Here is a 20,558-nt window from a genome sequence, read left to right as displayed (position 1 = left end):
TTTTTGAGAGCCTCTGGGAGTCTTTCCTGGATGGTCATAGAATCATAGAATGATTAGCTTTGGAAGGGACCTTAAAGATCATCCAGTTCCAACCCCCCTGCCCTGGGCAGGGACACCTCCCACCAGACCAGGTTGCTCAAAGCCCCCTCCAATCTGGCCTTGAACCCCTCCAGGGATGGGGCAGCCACAGCTTCTCTGGGCAACCTGGGCCAGGCTCTCACCACCCTCACAGCAAAGAATTTCTTCCTAGTATCTAATCTAAATCTCCCCTCTTTCAATTTAAAACCATTACCCCTTGTCCTACTACTACGTTCCCTGACAAAGAGTCCTTCCATATCTCTTCTGTAGGCTCCCTTCAGGCACTGGAAGGCCATTATAAGGCCTCCCCGGAGCCTTCTCTTCTCCAGGCTGAATAACCCCAGCTCTCTCAGCCTGTCCTCGTAGGAGAGGGGCTCCACCCCTCTGATCATTTTTGTGGCCCTCCCTGGGGCCGTTCCAACAGGTCCATGTCCTTCCTGTGTTGAGGACTCCAGAGCTGGACACAGTATTCCAGGTGGGGTCTCACAAGCGTGGAGTACAGGGGCGGAATCACCTCCTGTGACCTGCTGGCCACACATCTCTTGATGCAGCCCAGGATGTGGGTGGCTTTCTGGGCTGCCAGCGTGCACTGCTGGCTCGTGTTGAACTTCTCATCCACGAGCACTCCCAAGTCCTTCTCCTCAGGGCTGCTCTCCAGCCATTCTCTGCCCAACCTGTATTTGTGCCTGGGTCCCATCCTGAGAGATGCTGTAGCACCACAGCAGTGGCTTTGACCAGTAACTCTACTCACTCCGTTCCCAGTATGAGCTCACCGTGAGTTTTCATACTCCATTCTCCACCAGGTACTGCTGCAAAAGATAGCCTTGCCCACCCAGCCGCTTATCCATGAAGAGAATGAAAGACTTCTCCAAGCAGTCTTTTTGGATCACAGCCTTTTCCCAGCTTAGAAAGGAGGAGCTCTGTTACCAGAATACACATCCTGCAGGCAGCCCGTCGCAGGGAGCTGGCTAAGGAGGATGTGATGTGCTCAGCTGGTCCCACACCACTCTCCCACACCAGGAAAACCAGGCTGAATTTGCCCAAAAAGTAGTGTGGGTGTGGTATTGGTGAGCCAGTATCTCTATGGTGCCTCTTTAAGTGCTGTAATGACAGCTTCAGCGCAGGCTGGCCACCCAGAGGTGCAGGTGGACTGCTGAAGGCGGCATTGCCACTTATTCATCTCTGGTGGAGCTGGCTGGCTTTAAATCCAGCCCATTTGCCTTCACACCATCTGCCGTGCTGAAGGCTCAGGGCTTCTCCAGGTCTGTTTGCTGAAAGCTGCCAGGTTTTGCTCTCCTGGTCTTTCTGGGGACTGAAACACAGAGCTGTCGGCCAAGCTGAAGTTCCTGTGGCCAAATGCCATGGAGACATCCATCATTTTAGTGCTACTAATACTTATTTTTGCACTTTTGGACAGGAAACTTTTAACAAACACAGTCTTTTTTCATAAGTTACAGGGAGCTGGCTAGCCAGGTGTATCTTTGGCTTCTGGATATCTAGTGTATTGATCAACCAACCTGTGGCTTGCAGGCAACTCACTGAGCCAGTTGTGGAAGGTGGACTAATGCATTGCTTATTTTGTAGTGGATTTTGAAGACTTCTCTAGGCTTGTGATGGAAGTGTCAGAGAAGCTTCCAGAAGCCAGGCAGCAGCAGCAGGAGCTCTGACTAAAGTGAAGCAGTTGCGTGGGGCTGGGCAACAAGGCAGGGAGACTTTTAACCTGATCTTTAGCCAGACATTTTCCACTGTTGTTCTCGTTATTGCTGCTCTTCCAGCATAGCCAAGAGCTGGGAATGCTTCCCTAGACAAAGCGTCCGGTGATGCCTTTTGTCCTGTAGATATGCTGTGAGTCAGAAGCAGAGTACAGAAGCTATAAACATTTTACATTAATATAAAGATGCTTTGTACTAGTTGAACCAGAGTACACCTGGCTATACCAGCAAATCTGTGTTCTCAGATTGGCACGGGAGTGGGATTGGGTCATGCTCTGCATGTTGGTGGGCAAGATAGACACAGGACTGGATGTGAGAGCTGAAAGGGAGAGGAAAAACCTCCGCTGGTGAAGGAATGGCCAGGTTGGGTGCAGGGCTCTGTGCAGCATGAATCACAGAATCATATGGGGTTGGAAAGGACCTCTGGAGATCATCTACTCCAACTCCCCTGCCAAAGCAGGAACCAGAAAAAGCATGATCTCTTCCCTCAACCTCCTCATCCGAAAAGAATTTGTGCTTGCAAGCTGTGAATAAGCAGCTTATAAATAGATGGAGGAGTGAATTCTCCTTTTGTTTGCAGAAGGCCGTGTCGTTAGTCGCTGTGCTTTGAGGGTGGAGTGGCCAGAGCCAGGAGCTGGTTGTGTGAGCTGGCTATTTTTAGTGTGGCTCGCTGGAGATCTGGTTGGGAGCCCGGGGTGGGGACCAGAGCTGAGCAGGGGTAATGGGCAGTGTTGAGCAGGCTTCCTGAGCAGGCTGCCAGGTTCCTCACGCTGCGCCTGACTCGATCACCGCAACAAAGAGGGTGATCTTACAGCTAAGAGCCTCCGCGGCTCTTGTGTCTGGCTTCCACACGCAGGATTGAGGCACTGGGTCTGCTTGAAGCTGTGGCCGGTTAATGAAGCAGTGGGTTATAGCTGTGTAAGAATCATAGAATAGAATTGCCCAGGTTGGAAGGGACCTTTCAGATTGAGTCCAACCATCAACCTAACACTGACAAACCCACCACTAACCCATGTCCCTCAGCACCACGTCTGCCCGGCTTTTAAATATCTCCAGGGATGGTGACTCCACCACTGCCCTGGGCAGCCTGTTCCAAGGCTTGACAACCCTTTCGGTGAAGAAATTTTCCCCAATATCCATCCTAAAACTCCCCTGGCGCAACTTGAGGCCATTTCCTTTTGTCCCGTCGCCTGTTCCTTGGGAGAAGAGACCGACCCCCCCCCGGATACACCCTCCTTTCAGGGAGTTGTAGAGAGCGAGAAGGTCTCCCCTCAGCCTCCTTTTCTCCAGGCTGAACACCCCCAGCTCCCTCAGCCTCTCCTCATGAGGCTTGTGCTCCAGACCCCTCACCAGCTCCGTTGCCCTGCTCTGGACCCGCTCCAGCACCTCGGTGTCTTTCATGTTTGTGGGTTTTTAGCAAGACTCCTGTGAGTGGCAACTCCTGGGCTGCTCCAAGGCAGGCACGTGCCGCTCTGCAGAGAGGTGTAGGAGCTCCTTTTGGCAGAAGTAAACTCGGATAATGTACAAGCTCTTGGGGGCTCCAGGAAGGCCTGCCGAGGGACTGCATCAAGCACTATCTGAAGCTCTGTCTGGGGTCTAGGCAGAGAGACTAAGCTGGGCTTCCAATGCATGGGACAAGTTGGGGGCAAGGGTGGAGGGGAGACAGGTCTCTGGTGTGTAAGCCTCAGTCTGGGGACACCGGGATGGCTGTCATTCTTGGTTTGGAAGGTGAAAGGTGTCTACCTGCAAGCTGATGGCTTGTGCTGGTGGTAATAGCACCAGGCATCCTACAAGGGGAAATCCTTCCTGCAGGCATTTCTGTCTTCTGCCATCCCCTTTCTGCTGTAGAGGTGGGTTTGTTTCTGTCTGTGCTGTGGCCAGTGAGATGGTCACTACTCTGTGTTTGGGCTTCAAAGCAAGGCAGTGCTCATGTCCCTCTCAGTGATGCCATTTTCCTGGTTTGCTTAGTTAGCACTTGCTCATCTTCCTGCCTCTTGGGGAACTTTGGGACCCTCTCGTGCTACCACTTTCCATCATGCACTCTCCTGAGGTGGTCTGCAAGATGCATCTTCCACTCATGGCTGTCTTTCATACGTTTTTTTCTGTGGACCTAATCCTAAAACCTTCATCTCTTGGTTAGTTCAAGCTCTCCGTATACCTTGAAGCGAGATGCTTAAACCCTGGCCTCAAAGATTGGCAGCTTTCTACCGTGAGACGCCTCCACGCCGTTGCTGGTGACACAGAAGATGCTGACGAGCGCTAAACCCTTGGCCTTTAGCAGCGCACGGGTGGCAGTGCTCTTCCATGGCCTCATTTGTTTGTGTCGGGTGGAGGGAGGAGCACACGGCGACATTTCTGTCCAAACACATATCGTGCTGCTTGCTATTCATTTTCCTTACAGTCTAACCTGTTCCCTCTGCCTGGTGGTTTTCGCTGGGTAAAAAGCACTTAGACTCGCATTAACCAAACCTCCTCGCTCCACACATGAAGGAGCACGGAGCTGTGGCTGTTCTGAGCATATGAGGTGCTGTGTGGAGCCAGTTGTGGCATTTGCAGGGAGGTGAAAGATCGCAGAGCTCTCTCCAGGTAGGTTTTCCTTGTTCTTTTAGGCTTTTCACGAGATGATCTCCCTCAGCTCCCTTTCTGCTGTTTGTTTTCTGCTGCCTTATGTCCTAAATGTTTCTGGATTCAGTAGGAATTTGCCCAGAAGACTCTGGTTTTCCTTGGTCTTGTTTGCAATGTTTGTCGTGCCAACAGGGCAGTAGGTAATTAATGACACACTGTGTGTTTATTATCTGTTTAAAAATATTACGGAAAAAATTGCCCAAAGTTTCCAGTATAGGATGTTGCTGAACTGCCTGAAGTTCCTGGCTCAGCCCAGGCCATCCCACAAGCACCGGTTTTTATATGGCTGAGTTAGGGTAGATGTTTCTGCTGCTGGGGTAGTTAATGGCACACTCACTGCTATTATATGTATCGTAAACACCGGGAGCGTGCAAAAGGAGGATGTACGAGGGAAATAGGTGTGTGGCTTGAAATGAGAGTGGGTATTTATTTGAGCAGGGCACCTTGAAAACCTGGTGGTCCTAACTCCAACACTAGTGCAGTCGAATGAGATAGCACGTATAAATAGGTTAATGTACATGGGATGAGGTTGGAGATAGGAGGTTTGGTAGAAAGCCACAGCCTGATGCTTGGTGTTCCCAGAACAGTGTTTCCATGTTCTACCTCGCTGTGGGGTGAGCGTTCTCCATAGGTCAGCTACTTGTTGGTTTGGGATTCCTTATAATTATTTTTTTTTCCAGTCAGTGTTATGGATCTTACTGGGATTTGAACTCGGCCAGAGTCTGAACACAGTGTTATTGTAACTGAATGCGAGGCAGGCTGGGGAAAGAATCAAAGGTCGCAGCTTGGGACCACACTTGGACACTTGTTTACCTGTATGCATCCACCCCTTGGCTTTTAAAGGGGCTTAAGAGTATGTTTCTGCTAAAAACATTTTTAAAGGAGCTGTGCTCCAGAAGAGAATTCTCTTAGCAATTACGGTCTGCGGTGTGCTGTATTAATTGGACGGGTTGCTCCCGGTGCGTGTGCCTGTCAGGTAGCCTGGTGAGGAGGGATTCGGTCAGGTCTGTGGTCTCAGCTCTATCCGCTGTTCCCATAAGGAATGGCAGGAATCCCACAGGCAATCCCAAACGTGGTGTTTGACCTCTGTGCCTTTCTAAGGACACCTCAGAGTTCTAAAAACTATACCCAGCTCCTCAAATACTTTTATTAGGTAATTAAAGCCACTGTGGCTATTTGTGTGCTGCAGAAAATAATTCCAGTTTATTTCACAGTATCTGCCTTAGCTTCTCCATGGCTGGTGTGAATTTTAACCTCAGCTGCATGTGAAGTTTTCAAGAATGGCTTAAATGCATTTTTCTTCCTGCGAAACAGCCCTCAGGAACACAGGACAAAGCTGGAAGGATTTTTTTTCCTGAAGCGTTGCTCAGGATGTTTAAATGATTCGTAGCCATGGTGTCAGCACCGATGATCTGGGTGATGTCCTTGGACTAAGCCATCCTTTAAATCTCCTTGTTGCCAGATCCTGTTCCATTTTCTGCCAACACCTGTAGAGACATCCACAAGGGAAGTTGAGCACCAGGAGTGGAAGTCTAGATGAGGCTAATGTTGTAACATCTGACTGTGTTTCTTCTAAATGACAGAGTGATAAGGGTTCTCTGATTTTCTAGGGCAAGTTAGCTGCAATACACTCGCCTAGAACCCATCAAATACGGTGGAAAAAGCACTACGTCTCATGTTTTCTTCCATCCACGAATTTTTGGCATTTTAAAATTGACCAAAGTTGGTCAGAGGATGAGCTCTGATTTTAGCCCTCGCCTTAGAGCTGTTCTTTGGCTGTTGGTTAGAGCAGTTTTTCAAGGGACAGGTGCTAATTGCAGAACAGTAATGGTTCTGCTGCCTCCCTCCCCGTGCTCGTCTATTTGCATCTCGCTTGTTCCTGCAGCACCTGCTTTGGCAGGCCTGCAGGATGCCTCCTCTCTACCCATCTATTTTTGAAAACAAATCAGGTATTTTGCTTCGAAAACTAAAGTGTAACTCTCCAAGGCTAGCTTTTTTTCGAAGGATGGATTCAGACAGAAATGGGCTTTCTAAATTATAGGTTTAAAATTACCCTGCCATTATCCAACAGCCTGGCACTTCTCCAGAAAACTGAAGATGTTTGGAACCTCTTCCACTGAAACGATAATTGCCGAAGGAAAACAGGATTTGGGGAAACATAAACTGACATCAAGCTACTCCTTTTTGCTATAAATTATATTGAGACTGTGCTATTGCAAAATTACTTTGGATGATTTGACCATGGAAGAATGTAGCGAAAGACTCTTATTACCACACTAACGTGCGCAGGGAAATTGCAACGCATCCAAACAAATCTAAGCTTAGACGAGACTTTCCACTGACTTCAAACAACTCTCTGCTTTTCTCCCTCAGAGTTGCTCAGGCCACTATTAAAATATCTTTTAAGGACCTTAACAACCAGGTGTTTTCCTTTGTGTGGCAGGACGGAAGTCACTTTTTCTTCTTCAACCAAACTTTCAATATTTGGCTTGTTTACGCCGAGCTGCCTTGAAGGTGACGAAGGACAGGAATAAAAAACTCCTGACTCTGAAAAAGAAGTAGCTGTTTATGCAAGGTATCATTTTCCCCATGAAACTCCCTGTTGCAGGATATCGTTGAGTTTACTAGTGTACCAGAAATGATTTAGGAAGTTTTTAAGAAGTGGGTCAGCAAATGGATGGGTGTGTGTAGGTAAGTGAAGAGATGTACAGAGATTAGGGAGAACGTGCCCAGTGGATACTTTCTGCAAGCACTGGAAGTGCCAGAGTGAATCGAAAAAACAAACTTCCCCATGGAGTGTGAGCAATTTCTTTGTTTGGCTCTGTTTGCCCACCTACTTTACCCTGCAGGGTGGAAGGGGTTACATCTTGCACAGAGGAAAAGAGAGTAAGAGATGGATGTTAGTCAGAGAGTCTGTTGGGCTGGTAAAAGTGAACTCTCAGGAGCTGACGACGTATGAATGGAGTTACCTTGGAGATGCAAGGGAAGACCAACAACTAGACGTTGAGGTTTTAACGAATGCCTGCCAAGCGAGGCAGAACATGTGAAAAGAGCGTGGCTGGACTCTGAAACAAAGGGCTGAGGTGCTGGGATGCTGGAGGAACTCGGCGGAGGAGGAGGAATGGGGTAAGGCCACACCTGAGGTCCCTCTGGGGCTCTGAGCCCGGAGGAGCCATTTAGAAACACCTTTTTCCTGGGTGGCTTGCGTGCAGCCAATGACAACATGACTTAAGTTGCAAGAGTAAGGGATTTGACATGTGCCCTAAACAGCCCAACTTAAAATGAAACCTAATTTCCAACCCTCTTACCTGAAATGAATTCTCTCTCCAGTCCCTGCTACCAGTATAAGCTCCAAAATGCATCCTCGGCTGACTCTTAAGTTTGAGATGCCTGTGGATCAGTAAAGCAAAGGTTCTCCATGTGTGCATTTAGTAGTAGGATGTCACTTTTAATACCATTTAATGAGCTGAGATAGAGGGGAGATGACTGGGTATCTGTAGATGTGTGTAGCTGCTGTGTTATTTGTGGACATCACACCTGATGGTGCAGAGGGCTGAGGGTTCACTTCAAACTGGAGGCTGTTCTTCCCCACCACTTTCTGCAAATGCAAGGAAGGCTTGGTCTTATTGAGATCTTCAGAGTGTCTGGCTCTTTATTTTTCTAATGTGTTCAATAATATGGGATAATTCCTTCTGCGGAAGGAACATGCATGGGGCCAGGAGACCTCTCTTTGGGGGGGATTTTTTTCAGTCCTTGAGCTCAGGAGCGAGCAGTTCACCCAAATCCCTTCTCTTCTCCTGAAGCGGGCTCTCGGGGCTCAGGGGGTGGGCCAGCAGGAGTTATTTCATTACTGCATTTTTTGAATTTGACTTTCCCTGGAGCAAACGCTGGTCATAAGGCCAATACTGGTCTCGAGTGTGCTCCAAGGCACTGCTCTTGTCCACGATGGCATGGTGAATTCGCCTCTTTACACTGTAAGCTTGTGACAGGTCTATTTCTGTTTATAAAAAAAAAAAAAAAAAAAAAAAAAAAAAAAATGTTTATTTTGTAATCGCTTCCTATCCCTGTACCTTAAGGGTGGTTATTCCCATAGCTACAGTGCTGTCTTCAGGTGAGCCCGTGTTTGGTGATTGTGGGAAATGTGCTGTGTCTGCTCTGTGGGAATCCTTAGCATTTAGAACCTTGCAGCCCAGGTTGGGACTGACTCCTGTCAAGGAAAACTACTCAAATTTGAGACAACTGGAGTCCTGTTTCCTCCATTGGGTATGGAAAGGTGCGGGGTGGGACTCCCTGACTCCCTTCCCCTGTATCGGATTGCACTCAGTGCTGGGCCAAGCCAATGCAGGAGCTGGAAATCTTCTTTCCAGTTGCTACGCCGTAAGGCCACTGTCTTGCAATATCTCGTTAAGCGCTGAAGCCATGCGTGCTTTCTTTGTCATGGGCTTGGGTGGACATGAGGACTCCCATTACAGAAAGGTCTAGCAGGTCAATCCAGCTTGTTGATGAGTCCCATCAAAGAAGGAGCATCAACACCGAAGTGATTTCCATGGAAGCTCAGAGAAAGGTTGGAAAAACATTTTGCCTGACAAAAGGGTAATTGCAAATGTTTGCATATAACAATGTAACGTCTAAAGTTGTAGGTGGTTGCTTGTTTGTGCCAGTGGGAGGAACAGCATTTGCTGTCCCGGTGTGTTTTCCTGAGTGGATGAGAGCATTGATGCCAGCAGGGACTTCAGCCCCGTGGGAGTGAGGCCGAAGGGTGTCTGTCTGTCTGTCTGGCCGTCAGTGTGCTGGAGCCTTGTTCAGAAACGAATACCTGACAGATACACTCTGCTGCACAAAACCCAACGGCGTTTCACGCTGTTGCCAAATAGAACTTCCAGCCATCTTCCGAGCTGTTTCTCATTAGCTGTCCTAGCTGTGTCACTGCGGCTGACGGGAACTGGCCCTCACAACCTGCTCCGTAAACACGGGAAAAACATGTAAAAATGCTTTCCAGAGCTCGGCTTGGACAGGGGTTATGGCTCTGCTGCTGCAGGTCTCCTGGCTTGGACCTGGGTCTGTCCCTGGGAAAGGATAACAAAAGAGAAGGCTCATCTCATCGCTGTTTGTCTATGGTGGTTTTGGGAAAGGCAGGAGCAGCGTTACAGCTCGGATCGTTCTGTCGGAGCTTGCAGGGTCTCTGTAGAGAGCCTGTCTCCTCCACGCTGCAGTAGCACTAATCTCAGGCCAGAAATAATTCAGGGGATTTTTGGCTGCGCTTTGGAGAAATTCATTCAGTCTAATGGCATTTTTGCAAAGGAAAAACAAAAGTATCTAAGAGCCTGAGGTTGGAGGAGTTGGCTGTTGCACAGCGGGTGGAATTCTGAATGGAAAAATCCTGTGGATTTCTGCTATGCAGAGCTAGTTGTCTAGACCTATTGTACCACCTCGTGTCAATTAAGTACTACCTAAAAACTACAGGCTGGTTGCCACTAAGTGCTCATATTCGGTTGCATTTCACAGGTTCAAGATGCCTATCTATGACAGAAATAAATGCGAATGCTGAATTGCTTCTATGAATTTCCATTAGCAAAGCTTTTAGAGTTTTATTAGCTACCTATTTCACAAGTGTTTTGGCTAATTTTAATAACATGATAAAAAAAAAAAAAAAGCAGCCATGCTCTCATAAGCCAAAAGGGTGTAAAACAATTGCAAAATGAAAGCTGGTTTAGGGTGAGTACAGGGCATGCTCAGGCAGCTGAACCGTGCCAGGTAGAGCACAGCTGAATGAGGCTTGTAGTATTTTTGTTGAAGGTGTCTGCTGAGTCCATGCTTGCAAAAGGAGGGGAAATCTAGAAGCAGAAGAAATATGAGAAGTTCAGGGACACAAAGAAAGAAAAAGCTTGAATGCTGTTCTGTATTATTTGGTCCAACCTGTGCTGGAGAGGTGCCGCAGGCGTCTGAAAGGAACCTGCGAATATTCATCATCGTGCCAGGATTAAATGGGGTGCAGAGTCCCTGGCTCCAGCATCCAAGGGCACTCCAGCCTGAACCCCTCCATCCCTGCCTGTGCACGGAGGAGGTTCACTTCTGCTGTGGCCAGGCTGGCAGAGCCTGAGGGTTCCCTGCTGGGCTTTGGTGAGCATGGCAAAAATGCCCGTCCAGCACGAGACTGTAAAATTCAATTTCTCTTGGCGCTGGGGTGCTGTATGCTTTGCAGTTTCATTCAGCTAGTGGAAATTCCCGAGAGTGAATGGGGCATCAAGTGCCTTATGTTGTTGTTGTCGTTTAGGAGAGATTTGCTTCCTAGTGATTGCTTATCTACTTAATTCAAATAGTGGTTTTAGACACTGAGGCTGCCTGAGCTGTGTTGTGTGAAAGCCCACTCATGCAATAGTCTGCATTTATGAAAAGCTGAGGATCCTGTCTGAAAGGACAAGTACACTAAGTTTTGCAAGGAGCCTGGCTGGGAGATGCCCTTGTCCTTCCTGCCAGGTTATCTGTGCTGGGATCAGAGTGGGGAATCACGGGAACGTGCTGGGAGCAGCAGCATTCTCCTGTTCTCCATATGGAGATGACCATTATGGGGAGGATGACTCAAGTGCTGCTGTTCAGCCAGGCCATGTTTGCATGAAATGAAGAGTTTGCATGAAGGACCTAATGCAAAACCCCTGACCAGACTTGTGTCCCTTTCCAGAGACGCGCTCGATGCTGCCAGCGTCCTTTACAATCGAGTTGATGAGGGCGTTCACCGGTTGGTGATGCTGTCAAACAAACGCATCCAGGAACTGGAGCTGGTGATGGAGTTCGAGAAGGTGGAAGAATGTTTTAAGGAGGTAAGGCCCGGTTGTCAGTTCCAGTGACTGCCTGCTGCCACCCTCTGACTGTACATCCTACAGCAGGTCCTGGGCTATTGATCTCTTGTGTGAAGGTGTAGAGTGATGCCTGTAGACACTTAAAAGAACACCTTAACAACTGAACATTAGAATCTGAGAGATGTTCTCAGATGTGCTGAGAACCAAGCCACTGTTTGCCTGGTTATCTGTTGATACTAAGTATAGAATAATGGAATGGTTTGGGTTGGAAAGGACCTTAAAGATCATCCAGTCCCACCCTGAAGGTGCAGGGACACGTGGGCAGGGACACCTCCCACCAGACCAGGTTGCTCCAAGCCCCCTCCAACCTGGCCTTGAACCCCTCCAGGGATGGGGCAGCCACAGCTTCTCTGGGCAACCTGGGCCAGGCTCTCACCACCCTCACAGCAAAGAAGTTCTTCCCCACATCTCATCTCCATCTCCCCTCTTTCAGTGTCAAACCCTTCCCCCTCGTCCTATGGCTCCCCTCCCTGATCCAGAGTCCCTCCCCAGCTTTCCTGGAGCCCCTTGAGGGACTGGAAGGGGCTCTAAGGTCTCCCCGGAGCCTTCTCTTTTCCAGGCTGAACCCCGCCAACTCTCTCAGCCTGTCCTCCCAGCAGAGGGGCTCCAGCCCTCCCAGCATCTCCGTGGCCTCCTCTGGCCCGGCTCCAACAGGTCCGTGTCCTTCTGCTGTTGGTGGCCCCAGAGCTGGAGGCAGCACTGGGGGGGGTCTCCCCAGAGCAGAGCAGAGGGGCAGATTAAGTTAAGTGAAAGTCTCCTGGCTGCTCTCTAGCAGTGGATCAGTCAAACCCCATAAACAGCTGTGATACATAACGACCACAGTGTAGTGGCTCATTGGTAAGCTGTACACTTGGGGGTGGAGTGTCTTGTCATTGTTTAGCAAAAGTACCTTCCCAGCAAGACTGCTGAGAAGCCATTCTTCATGCTCTATCCTGAGAAGCAGCAGAGGGATGGCAATGAGCTGATGACGAGTCCGTGTGTCCCCTCCGGGCTGTGGATCCTGCAGGGTTTGCCTATGCCCTGCTGCTGAATGAGCCCCACATCACGTACCCCAGGGTGGCTGCCTGGCCCTGCTGCCTGCTCTGTTGTTTGTGCTCAGGTCCCTGCTCTCTGATAAGGGCCCAGGCACACCCTGTCCCCTCTGGGTCCAGCCCCAGCACACTCCTGCTGCCTCTGGAACAGCCCTTTCTACAGTCTGCAGGATGAGGAACAGCCATGCTCAACCCTCCTACAGCTGTGGGATGTCTGAAGGAAACAGGCACTGGGTTTCAGAAAGACCTTTGAAACCTCTAGCTATGGAGATAGAAACCTTAAAAAGTCATAAAGCAGCTCAGGTTGTCTGAGCGTCCTCCGAGATCTCATCAGTTCTTTCAGTGTTGCAGACCCCAGATGTTCAGTCCTGCAGATCCTTAAGCCTGAACTCAATCTTGAAATTACAGAGTCGCATAATCGCCATTGCTGTAACTCATCAATAATGAGAAGTTCTATCTACCACTTATTACCCTCTGTGTGTGAAGGGTTGTGTGCTGTTTGGAGCTCGCCTTAGGAACCTGCATCCTTAAAGATCAGTGCTAGGACCAGTTTGACCATTGCTGTTTGAGGATTCTGGGCTCCTCTCATCTGGAGAGAACTGGATTGGCAAAGGAGACTGTAGCCGACCTGTTATTTTCACGGGCTGAGGTAGATCCACAAGTTTTAATGACTTCCCATTTGGAGGTAGACACTTGGGCGCCATGTGCGCTGTGTGTTCAGGATGAGAAGTGTGATGCAAGAACCTTGTAGAGACTCCCTTAAACACACTAATTCCAATTAATTAGGTTCCTAATTCCAACCAGGAATGAAAAAAGGCACAAAGGCAGGTTCTGCAACCTGTTCCTGCTTTGAACTTAACTTTTTTTGGGATTGAATTGAGCAAAACTGACTGCTCACAGCTTACTTTGCTTGCAGATCACCGATGGTGGCAGCTTCTAAGCCTGCCTAGGAGCTGTAGGCAGCAGCAGTGTGCCCTTCTGCAGTACGGTCCCAACTCGGGAACACCCCTCATCTCATCCTTTTGCCTTGTTCCATGAGCACAGACCCTCTCTTTTCTAGTCCAGAGGACTGGGAGTTGGTCCCTGACTGTGGGGTTGAGTTGGGATATGGATTTAGATGCTACAGGAAAACAGGATGTGCGGGTGTTAGGAAACATTTAGTCTCTCCCTTCCCCCAGGCGCAGCTATGCCTGAAGCGTTGCAGACCAGTTTACTACCCTGTTTTTAAAACCCACTGCTGATGGAGACGCTGCGTTATCCTGTTTGGCCTCCTGCATCTGCCTTGCTTTTAGGACACTCTTGTTAGTTCTCTACCCGTGTTTCAAGATAGAGGCTTCCAACTGCAGCAGTGGCTGGGCTCAGAGGAGCCTGCAGTTACTGCATGGCTTTGTGGGGAGCTTGCCCTCCGAAAATCAGTAACTGAGAGTTTTGGAGAACCGGGAAACACTGCAGATGGGGAGAATCTGCCGGTGTGTTCACACTGATGGAGTTCACGCCCTGCCAGTCAGAAAAGGGAAGTGGTGTAGGAAATCTGTCAGCAGGGAGATTTTATCCCACTTGGGGGTAACAATAATAGGGATATCGGGCCAGTCTGCAGGTTGCAGGGCTTGCGTTAGCCCACGGCTCACCCAAAACAGAGCCCAAGCAGCTACTTGCCCTGTTTATGCCTAAGGCCAGTGAGCAATAGCAGAGCTTTGCAATTACTCAGTAACCTGAAGTGGAAAAACTCCTGGGAGGAGGTTCAGGCTGAAATCCTGGGATGGGGGGAGCAGTGTACACGCGCATTCTTTCCAGTAGTGAAGTGACCAGTGTTAGGAGAGCCATTCCTTGCTCTTTCCACATAAAGGCCTACCTCAGTGAGTAGCACAGAGTGACTAATAGTGGAGCTTTTCCTTTTTCTCCTAGGTCAGCAGTTGGATTGAGAATGTTGGCAGAAAGCGACTAAAGGAAACGATCAACCTGGATGATTCTTTGGAGATGCTGCTTCAAGCACAGAAGCAGTTCAGGGAGTTTGATCTTGTTGCCAGTGTAAGTGTTGTCTGATTGGAAAAATGCATTCTCCAGAGTCTGAGTTGGTAACGTATGTGCCTTGTACGTGCTCAGCCAAACCCCTGGTGCTAAGATGGCACTGGAAGAGGGTTCATCACCAAGGTGTGTATCATTCCTTTGCACTACTGAGCTTCTCTGCTCTCCTTTTGTAGACAAAGCCACCAGCTCAGCCCTTCAGTAGATGGTATTTGTCTGTCTTAAGAAAAATAACTACTATGATGATGGAAGATGGATTTTTTTGTTAATCCCTTGATGTGCTTGTAACACTGTCTTTTTTTGATCCTAACTGACCTGTGGCCTTACAGTCTAGGCCTTTACAAGCCGATGGGTGGCTCGTGTAAATCGTAACAAAGGGCAGGATGCACAATTCTGCTGTAAACAAGTCCACCCCTGCTTATGTGATTTCAACCTTAAAAACCAGTCTAATTAGTCCTGGGTGTTAATGACCTTGAAGACTATCTACTGTCCATGTCAGGTCTCTATACTCATACGCAATTGCATTTTGCTTTCAGGAATATTGCCGAAGGGGACAGGAAGCGCTAAAGAAGATGGATCGATGGGAAGACTTCTCCTCTGTGGATGTACAGTCTTATAGGGTAAAGCTGCAGAACTACAAAGACCAGCTGGAGGAGTTCTGCACTCAACTGGATGAGAACAGGCACCGAATCTGTGAGACGGTCAGGCTGTATGAATTCTTTGACAAGGTAAGACTTCTCTGTGCATCTGCTGCGTGGAGGAGGGTGTAAAAAGCCTGCTTGGACCCAGTCCAGAGCTTGGTTGTTTATGAAAAGTGTGAAACATAGTGTGTGTACCAACAAGGGGCTGGATCTACCACCTACAAAAGCCCCTTCACGCTTGTGTGTCTGGAGTGATTCTTTTCAAGTCAGTATGTGGAAGAAGGGGTGGGTGTTTATTCAAGAAAATACCTGCATCTCTTAAGAATAGAGGTCTTCTGCTGTCTGAGCTGTAGCTTGTAGGCCCCTCCTGTGGCTGCAGTGGACAGAAGAATCGTGGCAGTGCCGGCCAAAAGATTGGCTACTTGTGTCCAAGTCTTGGCCACCAGGCCAGGGTAGGCTGCCTGCATTTTGTTAAGCCCTCAACATAGCCCAGCTCCTCCCTTCCGGTGGCCTGTGTGAGGACTTGAAGCACGAGTATGGGGTACTGGGCGGTGTGGCTGCAGGACCCAAGGGGACTGGGTTGGCCCAGTCATCTGTGAAGCAGGAGAGGATGCGTGTGGTGACAGTGCTGAGTCCCTTCTCCTTCTCACCTGCTTGGTTTAATGCAGACCTGCAGCTGGATTTGCTGTCCTTTAATTTCTAAAGCTGCAGATGAATAAACAATAGGATTTTATAAGTGGATTTTAAAATACAGCTTTGGCAAGCGCAGAAGGCCAGGGAGCCTGTGCTCCATTTATTCCACACTTGTACAAACATTGGGTATTGAACTTCTCAAATTCCAGAAAGAATAGACACGAAATGTTAAGCTGTACCAGATGTAGGTGCCACTTGGTTGCTGTCTCTGCGCTGCCTTGGCAGCCAGAAGCGCTCAGAGGAGGGAGCAGGAAATTCAGCTCAACATGAAAACATGGAGAAGCCTCCTGTGCGAGGGAGGAAAGCGGAGAAGGAGCAGCCCAGAACGTTGCTGTCAGGACGTGTGGGGATTGAGTTTGGTGATGCTGGGCTCATCTCTGCAGTTCACTGTGCAGGTGGGAGACGTTCTCACTGTGGGAATGTGTCATTGTGTTTTTTCCATGGTGGAGAGACGAGTGCCGTCTGTGCGGTAGGAGAACGGCAAGAACCCATGCTCTGCTCACTGAGCACAGATGTTCAGGGGCTGCTCTTGAACACCCCTTGCCATCATGGGGAATGCTGGGAAGGCTGTGTTTTGTCATATTTCCTCAGATAAGCTGAGGGACACAAAAGCGCCAAGTTTGTGGCCAAGCCAAATGTCAATCCTGCACGAACCTACCCAGCCACAGCTGGAGATCTCTGGAGCACGGACATGGCACCTAATGGCTGCTCTGTCCCCTGTTTGGGCATGGAAACCACATCGTGGTAGTAGCTTCCAGGGTGGCTGGACATGACTCGACGGTCATGGGTGTTCTTCCACAGCTTCAAAGCTTGGGCCGTTCCCAGGGGCATAGACCCCAAAGATGGCCCATTTCTTTTCTTAGGGCTTCAGAGCACCCCTCATAGAGCTTCTGTTTGGTGAATGACAGTTGAGGATGCAGACCTTGGTGGTGACAGCACCAAGAGCATCCCTCTCGGTTGTGCCTTTCGTGGTGCATAGCCCCCGTGACAACTGAGTGATCGTGGCACAGTGTTTGTGCACTGCTTTGGTGTGAAGGAGAGGTATCTCGCTTGGTGAGGGAGGAGGGTTTTGATCTCGCTGGTTTCAGCAGAACTGTAAACAGTGCTGGTGGTGTAAATATCACACGTGTGTATTGGAAACCGGTGGCCAACCGAAACCAGGGGTGTGGAGGGGATACATCCTGCAGCTGTAGGATGAGTGCAGAAATGGCTGTGCAGCATCAAAGTTCTTTCAGTGCCGATTGCTTTGATCTTGATCTCCAGAATCTTCTGCCTTCCCAAAGCAAAGTCAGTGGTGTGGTCTGGGAGGTGGGGGGAAAGCAGATTTTATCTAAACTGATTTCACTCTTCTGATGCTGAGCTGCTTTGACCTTCCTGGGGTTGATCTTGTCAGTGCCTGCCTGAGCCCCTTCTCTCTTCCCTAATATCTGAGGGCATCAACAGCAGGAGTCTAAACTAAGCAATGTCCTTGATTTTTTCCTTCTTGTAATGAGCCTGCAGTGTGCCAGACCCCAGGATTTGGGGAAGGAGCCCAAGGATGTGTAAGCAATGTACGCTGTGGGAATGAGCTGGCACACTCTGAGCTCTCCAAACATCTTAGCATGTGCCAAGGGAGTGGAGGATCATGGTATTCATTCCTCACTGCCTACTGAGAATAGGAGGCTCCATTCTGCTGGTCCTTCTTCTGCATCTGGTGGACAAGTGTTTGGTAGGGTGCTGCCTGTGGCTGCCAGACAGGACAACACAACCCCATATGGTCCATGAAGACACCGTACCATGTTTTTTCACTGCTTGGCAGTTCCTGGTGGCCTGTCAGACCTCTCCGTGAGGAGGCAGGCTGAGCTGGGCCAGACCGCGTGGAGCTTGCACATGGGCTGGCAGGGTGCCCTAGCCAAAGCCGTGACTGGTGCCAAGCTGGATGTTTCCATTTGTCCCCACTTCCTTTGCGGCAGGAGCTCTCGGTGCCTGACAGGGGCTGGGTGGTGGCTGGGCTGGGGCAGGAGGAGCGGTGGAAGGAAGCTGCCTTCTCTGTCTCTGATTGCAGGCAGAGGATTGTGTTTCAGTCCCACAAACTCAGTGCGGGCATACCTGGGGACCTGCCATCTCCCTGTGGCTTCAGGCCTGGTCTGGCCATTGTCCCTTGTTCACTCAATTCCAAAACTGTGTTGGGATCTGGCACCACACAGTGCTTTGGGGGAGAACTGGGGAGCTGAGCAAGCAAGGGTGTGTGTTGTAGAAACATAGAATTGTTTCGGTTGGAAGGGACCTTTCAGATCATCGAGTCCAACACTGACAAAAACCGTCTCTAAATCATATCTCTAAGCAGTATGTCTACCCATCTTTTAAATATCTCCAGGGATGGTGACTCCACCACTTCCCTGGGTGGCCTGTTCTAATGCTTAATAACCCCTTCAGTGTAAAAAATTTTTCCTAATATCCAATCTAAACCCTCCTTGGTGCAACTTGAGGCCATTTGTTCTGGGGTGCCTGCAAGGGCAGTGGCCGGTGCCCTTCTCTCCCGCTGCCCATCCTAGCTTCACAGTAGCACTGCCATAGACACACCATCAGTACCAGAAGGAGCTAGAGCAGGTCTCCCTCTCCTTGCTTATCCCGTGAGCCTTCACATTTCGTCCTCTCTTGAGCTTTCTCTGCGTGAAATTATTTTCCAGGTCACTCTTACATCCCTAAGTCTCTACGTGCTCTTGACTTTACCATGAGGGTTGGAGTAGATGATCTCCAAAGGTCCCTTCCAACCCCTACCATTCTGTGATGAGCAAAGCCTGTGCCCATGGGCTTGAAGTGGCCCGTGTGAGAGCTGTGTGCCCTGTCAGCACCGCAGCCACCTCACTCGCAGTGACACGGCCGGTGAGCTGGCACACACAGCACCGTCTCTGCCAGCCCGGCGATGACAACCAGTCCTGCAGAAGGTCCAGTAGCGAAGGTGTGTGACGCTTGATAGCAAAAGTCACTCTGGAAGTGACCCGACCAGAAAGGGCAGAGTCCCATCACAGCGGCTCAGCACCTGCATCCCCTGGGGTGCCCAGAGCCTCCCAGCTGAACTGCATCTGTCATCACAGAAGGGCCTGAGGCGGCCCCAGGGGCTTTTCCCTGCTTCTCAGGATGTTGTGCAAGACGCTGCTTCTTTCGGTGTTTGGGGAAAGTGTGGGCATTGCTCTGTTCTGGCCTGGGAGTCTCTTGGGCCCTTGCCTTGTGTTTCCTTTCTGAGGGAAGCTCCTCCAAGTCCCACTGCTCAGGATTGCCGAGATGAGACAGAGTAGCATTTCCCTTGTTGGTATTTCTTTGGGCTCTGCTCCATGAGCCGTTCCTTCAGTGGCGTTCTCTGTCTGCCACCCTCAGATCCTGTCCCTCAAAGGACCCCTGGTCCTGTCTGTGCTGACTGTAGATCCTCAGTAATGATCTCCGTCCATCCCAAGCTTCTTGCTTCCGAGCTCTGTTGGAGCGGGCAGAATGTTGCCCAACCCGTCTCCATCTGTGTTGACATCTCTCCTGGTGTGAGTTACCTGCTCTCACGTGTGGATCTGCCCCCACAGCCGGTTCTTCTCCTCCTCTCCCTCTCCTCAGCCACTTTGTTCTTTGTGGCTTAGAAAACAAAGCCTTTGGCAAGTGAAGGAGGTGCCTGCCCTTCCTGGGGGAGGGCCAGCTGTCCTGCATTTGATTATGGCAGCGCCTCCTCATCCCTCCCCATTGTCCTGGCTGCTGTAGGAATGCCAGCCTTTTTACGCTCCATCCCCTGAACAAGTGTTGCTGCCTCTGGGGCCCAAAGAGGGGCTGGGGACCTTCTTCCAATCCCTCCAGGCCCTGCTGGCAGGAGAACCCTCTCTGCACATCTCCATGCACCTTCCCTCCGCGTCGCATCCACCCTGTCCTGACTCCGGCAGCAGCAAACCCTCTTGTAAGTACCAAGTCTCTGGCGCCCGGGCTGACGTGTGAGTTGTATTGAGATTGTTAGGGAAACAATGTAGAGAAGGCTTTTCACTGGGTTGCTTGTGTGCGGCTGTCTGCGTCCAGCCTGAGTCAGAGCGCTTTGTGTGCCTCTTTTGTGCGCTCAGACAGAGCCCGGGGAGCTCTGCGCGTCTCAGCGTGGTCCCTCCGAATGCCAGGGCTGTGCTGGCTGTAACATGGCAGCGCCCGTCCCTCCTTCTCTTTATTAGAGCATTTTTCGTGATTATTTCACTGGGCGTAATTTAAATTGCAGCTAGAAGTCGTTGCAGGGCAGGTGGCACCTCTCCATCTGCCCCGACTTCTTTCTGTTAAAGGTTGGGGCAGCGTAAGAGGGGGCTGCTCTCTGAGCCTACCCCAAAGTTTGCCAGGCTCCCGTCCTGGGAGTGCCTGAGCCCTGCTGGCACCGTGTTCCCAGCTTCCAGAGGTGGATCTGATCCTTGGTGTGACAGCAGAAATCCACAGCATGACAAATTAGCTGACTTCCACAGATGTCATTACCTCCCACTTCTCCCCAAAAAGATTCGGAACAGTGACCTGCTGGTACCTTGTTTTCTGCTGTGCTTGGTTTTCGGTGATGTATTAGATATTATATCGCAGGTGATGGATTTGAGGGGAAAAAAAGAAATTGAGTCCCCTTCAGGCAATAAATTATTGATGTTTCTTTTTGCTTAGCCTTTGAAGAAAGGAGGATTGTGAATGCTGGACTGTGTGAAGGCGGAAAGGATTCTGGTGACTGTGACCTAAAAGTGTGATTTTAATTTTTTTTTTCTAAATTTTTAATTTTTTTTCTATCGCAGGCCATTTGGCACAGTTGAGAGTTAATTTTACTGAAAGAGCGTTAGGATTCCCTGCTCTGGGCATGTGCCTGAAGGAGATTTGGAGAGTAGAACTTTGCACCGAAGTGGGAAAAAGAGGCATTTGATGTGTCCGTAC

At 49.8% G+C, this 20,558-nt stretch overlaps 1 protein-coding gene across 1 annotated transcript in view; it reads left to right on the top strand.

Moving 5' to 3' along the window:
- Nucleotides 1–20,558, top strand: part of PLEKHG4 (pleckstrin homology and RhoGEF domain containing G4) — an 86,911-nt gene that overhangs the window by 47,750 nt on the left and 18,603 nt on the right. Inside the window, exons 12-14 of the mRNA XM_074151749.1 lie at nt 11,095–11,233; nt 14,209–14,331; nt 14,865–15,056. Coding sequence (XP_074007850.1) covers nt 11,095–11,233; nt 14,209–14,331; nt 14,865–15,056 — 454 coding nt within the window. The remainder of the gene's footprint in view (nt 1–11,094; nt 11,234–14,208; nt 14,332–14,864; nt 15,057–20,558) is intronic.

Source organism: Numenius arquata, chromosome 8 (assembly GCF_964106895.1).
Source record: "Numenius arquata chromosome 8, bNumArq3.hap1.1, whole genome shotgun sequence".
In the NCBI taxonomy this organism is placed as follows: domain Eukaryota; kingdom Metazoa; phylum Chordata; class Aves; order Charadriiformes; family Scolopacidae; genus Numenius; species Numenius arquata.
This window is presented reverse-complemented; position numbering and strand designations above follow the sequence as displayed.